This window comes from Chrysochloris asiatica, unplaced genomic scaffold, assembly GCF_000296735.1.
Source record: "Chrysochloris asiatica unplaced genomic scaffold, ChrAsi1.0 scaffold00008, whole genome shotgun sequence".
NCBI lineage: Eukaryota > Metazoa > Chordata > Mammalia > Afrosoricida > Chrysochloridae > Chrysochloris > Chrysochloris asiatica.
In genome coordinates this window covers 9966263-9975137 of record NW_006408526.1, presented here as the reverse complement: position 1 = coordinate 9975137, position 8875 = coordinate 9966263, and the positions used below count along the sequence as shown (strand labels likewise).

General features: G+C 37.0%; 1 protein-coding gene across 8 annotated transcripts in view; it reads right to left on the bottom strand.

The window, feature by feature from the left end:
• YAP1 (Yes-associated protein 1) overlaps positions 1-8875 on the bottom strand; it is a 157266-nt gene that overhangs the window by 35688 nt on the left and 112703 nt on the right. For 2 of the 8 annotated variants that reach the window (XM_006833762.1, XM_006833766.1), the window contains 2 exons: positions 5249-5430; positions 2667-2714 (listed from right to left, as the gene is read on the bottom strand). In XM_006833762.1, coding sequence (XP_006833825.1) covers positions 2667-2714; positions 5249-5430 — 230 coding nt within the window. Of the gene's footprint in view, positions 1-2666; positions 2715-5236; positions 5431-8875 lie in introns of all 8 variants that reach the window. The other 6 variants (XM_006833761.1, XM_006833765.1, XM_006833764.1 and 3 more) reach the window with 3 other exon arrangements.

The window sequence follows — 8875 nt, the reverse complement described above, 5'->3', positions numbered from 1 at the left end:
AGGCTTTCTACTCCCGTAAAGATTTACACCCTCGGAAACCCTGTACAGGGTCGCTATGGGTCGTAACCGACTCGATGGCACTTAACAACAACAACAAAGGTCTCTTGTTCTGCCTAGTAAATCTAAGAACAAACTCTGTAATTTTAATACTGAGGTTTTTATTACTTATAAGCCTTGGCATGCGTGTGTGTGTGTATACACACACACACACACACTTTACTGTTTTTTAAAAAAGTATCCAAGAAATCTTGACAATAATTTTAAGAAGTACCACAGATGACAAGACTTTTGTCTCTGTAATAGTTAGGATTTTGTGTTATCTTGACTAGGCCTGGATTCCCAGTGGGCTGGCAGTTAAGATGGTGATGAAACCAGATACAGGCATGTTGTTATGTGCCATGGAGTCGGTTCTGACTCATAGCGACCCTGTACAGGGTTTCCGAGGCTGTAACTTTTTTACAGGAGCAGAAAGCCTCATCTTTCTCCGTGGAACAGCTAATAGTTTCAAACTGATGACCCTGAGGTTAGCAACCTGATTCGTAACCACTACGCTACCAGAGATCCTTAGATACAGGCATAGTTAACTCTATTATGAGTGGCTATGGGCAGCCAATCAATTGAAAAGATGCTTCCTAGGAGGTGTGGCCTGCTCCCAATATAAAGGGCATGTGGAAAGGCTTTCTCTCTTTTGCTGGGGACCTGGTACTCAGCAAATGTAAGTCATTTTCTCTCTCTCTCTCTCTCTCTATATATATATATATACATATGTTTCACTGGTTTTGAGTCTCTAGAAAACCCAGCCTAAGAAAGTCTCACATACTTAGGACATTTTATCAGAAGGGATCACTGCCTAAAAAAGAACAGACACAGGAGCTGCAACAACGGGCTCAAACATAACTACAGTTATGAGAGTGATACAGAAATAGGTAGTAGTTTGTTCTGTTTTGTATAGGGCCGTTATGATTTGGAAATGACTTGATGGTACCTAATCATAACAATTTACACTTCTACTCAACTATGAGACAGAGATCTGGAAGGATTTAGTTTACCTATCAAATTTAAGATCTGAGTAAGAGAGAAAAAAAATTCATTTCAGCTTCCACTTTTGGCATGGAAGGCAATGACAATGGTTACATACGTCACACAATGACACCATTCTAACTATCTCTACACATCATTTGACCATAATAACTTATACTCTTGTTCTTTAATGTTCTCAACAGTGCTTCAGAGTTACTATTGTCCATTTTGATCTCATACAAATAAATATTTAAAAGAGCACAATGCTCATGGCAAACATTCTTTATTAATTGAGCTAAACTGTTGCTTAAAGATGACTTCATGAGAGTTTCCATTCAAGGTTTAACAACTGTTTCCAGGCACTGGGCACCATCCACTCCTGGACTCACGGCAAAGGAGGTGGTTCGATGGAGGCAATTACACCTGCAGTTAGTATGGAAGACTTTTTACTTGAACTCAAATCTCATGTGAGTTTATCTATGCTGCTATTTTATCTTCCATTTCATTGATTAGGAATAAAAGCCTTTCAGATGCACTTCACACAAAAGTGCTTAATGCTATGTTGCTCTTCACCAATGTGTTATGTGTGCCCCTTGTGAGAATGTCTGTGCTCTGCTTCAGTGATGATGGCTTGTTATAGTTATTTCCTCACTTGGTCTTTTTAATAAATGGAGGCTATTATGAGATTTATAAAGCCCTGGTGTGGTTCTATTAAATAAGCAATGGACTGGTAGCCACAAAGTCAGCAGTTCAAATCCACCAATTACTCTCAGAAACCCTATACAGGGTCGCTGTGAATCAGAACCAACTTGAAGGCATATAACACATGCACACATTTTGAGATGTATAAGTCACGTTAAGTGTTTCCATTAGAAAGAAACCTTTTCATATAAATAATATGCATTCATAACCAGTGTTGCCTGGGAGGCTGGGAGGTGGGGGGTCATCAGGAGAAAATGGTGATAAAAGTCAACAGAGAAAACTGAAACTCTATAGTCTGATATTTTTTCATTACAATGTCCGTTAGAATTTTCCTATCCTGCTAAGATTATTATGGCTCTTATTAGATTTCCTAAAAGAGACTTCCCAAGTAAATAATCTGTACTATCTTTGTTATTGTGGTACTGTAGGATAAGCAGTAGACTGCAAAGTTGGTTTGAACCGTTAGGTCAGTGGTTCAAACTTACCAGCCACTCCTTAACAACCCTATACAACATTGCTATGAGTCAGAAATGACTCGACGGCACTTAAGAACATCATCTTTGTTATTACTAAAATTATTAATTACAACAATTCATTAAAAATACTATTTTAAACTATACAAATAAACACTAGGTGTATCTCGATAAGTTATCTCGAGGCTGATAAAATGTACAACTGAAATATAATACATTTCTAATGTGGAATAAAAAAAGACCTTCACTCACTTAAAATAAATGCTAAATGCTCTTGAATGAGAGAAAAGCCATAGTATAAACTTTCTGAGACAAGCGATATTCACCTAGGTATTGTGGTCGAAAAACGGCTCAAACTTATACTGGGCTAATCCTTCAATGATGACAGGTACCTGGAGCATAAATTCCTCTCTTTTCTAATTTAGTATCTTTTTTTCTTTTCCCACGCTAGAACATCAGATGAGAGCCTACCTGACATTTTGGAGAATTTGCTGTGCTGGGATTGATATTCCGCATTGCCTAAGAGTAAAAAATAAGACGGGTAAAAATTACTTTAAGCCACATGGTTTGGCTGTGCAGGCTGACTTACAAATTTGCATTCAGTCATAATGCCATAGCACAGAATTCCCAAGCTAGCCCAAGAGGAAGCAGACTGAGGAAGACAGAGCCACTGGAACCACCACAAAACAAAACTGAAACCTTGGAAGTTTTTAACAGCAGTGAGGATAGGACAGCAAGATTTTAGTTGTCAGAACTAAAATACAATCTGATACTGGTCAGGTAGGTCAAGAAAATTACAATTGATGTTTCAGTGATGAGAGAAAAATGTCAACAGCAGAAGCTCACAGTAAGCCAAAGACCTAAAATATCCTGAATTTATACTGAATGGCTAAAAAACAAAACCCTATAACAGTAGACTATTAGTATAAAAAGAGAGCTTTTTCACTTCAATACAGTAAAAAGACAACACAGTAGATAGTAAAGAAGAAATAAAGAAGTTACCTTTAAAGGAAGTGAAGCTATTCTGTCCAGGACCCATCACCCAGAGCAAAAGTGAGAATAAGAATTCACTGGAAGGAAGAACTTACAACAGCAGCTTTTTGCCCACAAAGAAAAAAAAGAACAAAACAAAACAAAACTAGGCTGATCTATAGCATACAACAAAAATGACAAATGGCTCATATCTAGACTTTTTAAATTTACCTTTAAAATAGCAAGAGTTTGGCATAAGCAATTATAGAACCTTTTTTGCTTACTCATGTTTCTTGATTTGGAAAGTCTTCATTCATATGTAAAATTATGACCTATATTTACTTACAATGAATCAATAAAAACAAAATGAAAAGCAAACAATGAAAATATGCTTAAAAACACACTCTTACAGTGTTTTCTTTCTTCTAACAGCCATGTAATTTTATTCTTAATGGTGTTACCTAGTTCTAATAGCATAGTCTTATTCAAGGAAAAAATACCTTTCCTTTAATTTGTTAGAAAGTCCGTTTGAGGTATAGTGAACTGTGTTAATATGCTTTCTCCCTTCTTAATGGCAGATGAAGAAACACTTCTTTGAAGACTGCGTCCTGACATCTTATGTTGGCACAAACTCTCTTACTCCTGCCAGGGTTCATTTGGTGCCAACCACACTAGAATTACAATGACACATTACTGACAGAGCATGCAGTTTAAGTCTCTTTGGGACTCCATGGCTTAGTTTAGTTCTTCAGGTACCAGTTCCTCAAATCCCAAATTCAGTTTCAAAGATGGTATAAAGTCCGTGTCTTTTCAATGACAATCAACTGAACCCTTTAAGGATAGCCCTATTTACCTTGTTTAAATGCCTACTCTCTGGTAACATTAGTGTAGACTGCAGACTACATGGTTTCTTAATGTCTTAGTATGCTACCATTTAGGTGGGGAAAAATAGTATATATGTGGTGACTTTAAAAAAATTCATGGAAAAAAATGGAATGAATAGATATGTTATTTTTCCACAAACTTTCTGAACTCTCGTGGTATACAGGGATTTTGATTAATTGATAAGACTATCTTTGAGGAAAACAAAAACAAAAAAACCAACAACCAAGAAACCATTGTATATATCCAGGGAAGAGAACGAGAGAAACAGGAGAAAATTTTACTTTCATAAACTTTGAATAATATACCTTATTTTTATCACCTATTCAGAAAAATTCTATTTGCAGACATTTAAAAAATATACTCCTTATAATATTTACATATTACTATGTAAATATGTGCACTATATATGTTATATGTATCTGGATATTATTTACATGGACACATTATATGCAAAAAATACTGCAATAAGATCACATCCCCAATATCTGAATTTATTACTTCACAATTCTGAAACAGAAAAACTAAAATTTGAATCAGACTCAGAGGATTTATCTGTTCTCATGGGACATAAAGACCAAAAGCACTTTCTGAAATAAAACTGATGAAAATGGTAATAAAAGACTACAAATATCTCTGTTAGTTTCTACCCTTCCCAACATGAAATAAATACCCATAAGCAGGTAACTTTAAGGTATGGTAGAATCTTTTAACCTTGAGATAACAACTTGTAATATGGTTTAAATAAAACACCTTAAACTCAGCAGTTCTGAAAGATAGCAGACATATTTGAGATGTCACAAACTAGTGTATCCCCCACATGAGTAATTCACCTAAAGTAAAAGATGCTTTTATTTAACATGATAGCCTTTAGAGCAATCCTCAGGAATATAGACGTCTACAATTCCATGTACATTTGAGAAAGACTCCTTACTTCCTTCTATTTTTGTTCAACTGCAATGACCCACAGCTAAAATATCTTCTTGTGGTACAGGTTTCTAAGTTATATACCAGGTAATAAGGGCCAGTCAAGAAACTAAGGTAAGGATCTAGCGAGAGAAAACACTTCTATGCCATTCTAGTTTCAGAAAGACAACACTCCTCTGTACATAATAAATGTTAACATGAAACACACCCAATTTCATGTAGGAAAACAAACCCCAGAAAGTGGTAGGCTGTGTTCTAACCTGTGGCCTCACCTGCCGAAGCAGTTCTTGCTGCTTCAGTCGCAGCCTCTCCTTCTCCATCTGCAGTTGCTGCAGTCGTATCTGTTGCTGCTGGTTGGAGTTGCTGCCACCCATAACACCTCCTTGTGGGCTCTGGGGAGCCAGAGGTGGTGGCTGCTTCACTGGAGCACTCTGGCTGATTCTCTGGTTGATGGCTGAAATGAAATAAAAAGTTTAGCCTAAAAAATATTTTAAGACAGACAAAACAAAAACAAAAAAGACTTAGTTATTCAAATGCAATCAGAGTGAGTGGCCATCTAAGGTGCAACTAATGGTCTCTCCATGTTCAGAAGAAAGACGGATGGGACTTGAGGATGCTTGGAATCAGTTACTCCAGTGAGCTACCTGAAGTTCATGTGAACATCAGTCTTTAGGATTCTGAGACTACAAGAACTAGAAGGTGCTCAGCTACCACTACCAATTGCTCTGAAGGGAATCACATGAGAAGGTTTCAGAGAGGAGCAGAAAATGTTGAACAAAATTCAAAATTACATATAAGTTCTGGTGTGGTGCTGTGGGATAATGCACCAGACTGCAAAGCCATCTGAACTGCAAGGTCAGCGGTTCAAGCTCACCAGCTCCTTGGAAACCCTATACAGGGTCTCTATGGGTCGGAACCGACTCAGCAGCACTTAACAACAATAAAACAAATAAATATATTAAAATAAACTAATGTCTGCCCAAGAAAACAACCTTTTAAGTATCTAGGTGGCTAAGACTCATGTCATTCATCACCACTGTCTAGCATTTAGCCCAGGTAACGTTAACTTGTGTGTGTGTGTGTGTGTTTGTTTGTTTGTTGTTATGGAATCTACAGTTTGAAATGAACTGGATTAACGTATTATACTAGTCAAATTCTGTCATTGACTCAGTGCCAATGAAACCATGGGTTGCAGTAATTATGGTAAGTAGATGGAAGTTTTTTGTTTTTCATTTTAATCTGATCCCTTTGGAATTTATCCTAGCATATGCATGAATGGATCTAATTCCATTCTATTATGTATGACTGCATCATTACTGTACACAATACCACTTACTTAAAAGTTTATCTTCCCCCAATCATCCTCATTGCAGACCAAACTTCCATATTTAGTTTTTGATTTTTTGTTATTCTGCTCCTTAGTTCTACAATTTAAATTACATCTTTTACAGCTGCTATTGTTAACTGACAGACACTGAGTTGGTTTCAACTCATATAGACCTCTGAATAGGGTTTCCAAGGCTTTAAATCTTTTTTGGTGTTACTGATGGGCTTGAACTGCTGACCTTGTGTTTCAAAGTCCAGCACTTATCCCATGGCATCACCAAACTCCCCTACAGCTGGTTCCTGTTTTTGTTGAGTGCCGTCAAGTCGGTTCTGACTCATAGCAATCTTGTACGGAGTTTCCAAGGAAAGGCTGGTGAGTTTGAACAGCCAACCCTGCGGTCCAGAGGTTTATCCCACAGTGCCACGTCAAGACTTCCTTAGGGTGAACCCTTTTTAAGTTAACAAGCTAAGTAACCCTTATACCCAGCAGGGCTCCATCATTGCTTCTATTCAATACTTTGTGTGGTTTGATTTTCTGACTTATGGAGGTATTTTTTAAATATACAATTCCAGCTATGTCTTTTTGGTTATCTTGTTTTAATATTTTGTCTGGCAGACTAGGAAAGAATGTCACAATGTGACTCACTGTTTGATCTTGTTCAAAAGCCATGGAGTAAATTCCAACTCATAGTGACATCAACCTCTACACAGGGTCATAACTATGAGTCGGAACCAACTTGATGGCACTTAACAACAACAATGACTTTATATGAATAGCTTCAACTTCCATAACTGTAGTATTAAATTTAGCATTTTACAGGAGGAGAAAAAAGTCAACAATTATTGAGAAGCCAAGATTGGTACTGAGGGTTAATGCGCTGGACTGCAAAGTCTGTTTCAACCACAAGGTTCAAGCTCACCAGCCGCTCCTCAGAAACCCCTACACAAGGTTGCTATGGGTCAGAACTGACTCTACAGCACTTCACAACAACAACAAACACCTGTTTTAGATCAAATCTTTTGTAAGAGCACTGTGTCTTGTTTTTCTTTGCACAGGAGAGATTCTTGCAAATTTAGGTTCACATTAAAAAAAACTATAAGGATAATGACTACACACTATGCTTGCTACAAAGGGAATTATTTTGAGGCCAATTAAACTGGAGCGTATACTGGAATCAGGTAACAGTTGCATCAGATGGTTGAAGAATCAACACTGGACTACATGCCACCAGCTGTACCTCAGAAACCCTAGACAGGGTTGCTATGAGTTGAACCTGACTAGATGGCACTTAACAACAGATGTATTCTGCAAAACTCCTGTGCAGATAAATGGCAGCAATCTGGAGGAGACGGAAATCAGCTCAATACGGAAAATGATTCCCCAATTATTGGAATTACCACAATGCAATAGGATAACCACAAATTGCTAACTTCCTATCAAGGTATAATGCTCAGACAGGAGCTCACACAAAGAGAGGTAGCTTCTGAATTGATTGGTAGGGTCTTTTCCAAATCTATTACTTTGATTATTCAAAACCACAGAAAGGGAAACATAGGTTACCAAAAGATCGAGGAAGAATCAGTCCCCAGACCAAAAAAACAAAAAAACACAGAAATATGGACCAAGTCTTCATTAACATAAATAAATCCAACTGGGTAATAACTTTTAGGTGTGTTTACCTAAATGTTGTTACCTAAGTAAGGATACATGCGGTGCTACAAAGTTTGCATGTAAAGAGTGCCCTTAAATGACCAATTCAAATTCTTGTTTATCTACTGAAGCTGGGATTTATGTCTCCAGAAGCATCCTTTTCTTTACCTTTTGAGTATCTTAACCAAACAAAGCCCAGAGCAGCGCACCCACATGGAGTGAAGCAGACCTCACAAGCAGGCAAGAAACAAAACAGGCTTTGTTTCCTGGGGGGAAGGGGGCAGGGCAGCTAGAGGAGAAAAAAATAGCCATACCAACTTCTTCCCCCCCACTTCATAATGATCAACTACTGAAATTCCAATGTTTCCAGTTTTAATAAGATTTCTGAAAGGAGACTTATAATTCACTACATTTTAAATTCAGAGTCTGTGCCATTTGGACTACAAAGCAATAACTGTTCCAAGTTTTATTTAACAAATCAGTCCTGACAGCTTTATGAAAGCAAACCAACTACTCAACAATGATCTAAAAATAAGGAACTACACCTTTACCTTCTCAAAGTGAAAGAAAGTTGTCTTATCATGGCTCCCTTCTGTTCTTCATTCTTTACCTCTGCATTTCTCAACTTCAGATAAATTTTAGACTTGATTTGCAACCTTGAAACCATCTGGTACTAAAGCCATAAACTCTGAGATAATAAAATGCTCATTTCTAGTAACCTTATTAAATATAATTTTAAAACCAGAAGTAATTAATTTTGGAAATTTTTCAACATTAGTTTATACCACATCTCACATAAGCACTTTCCTTTGATAGTTTACAAAGTTTCAGACATTACACACTTACATAAGTAGTATATTTATGATGTGTTCACACAACATAGACAAAAATTTTAGCTATTCTCCATACACACAACATACAT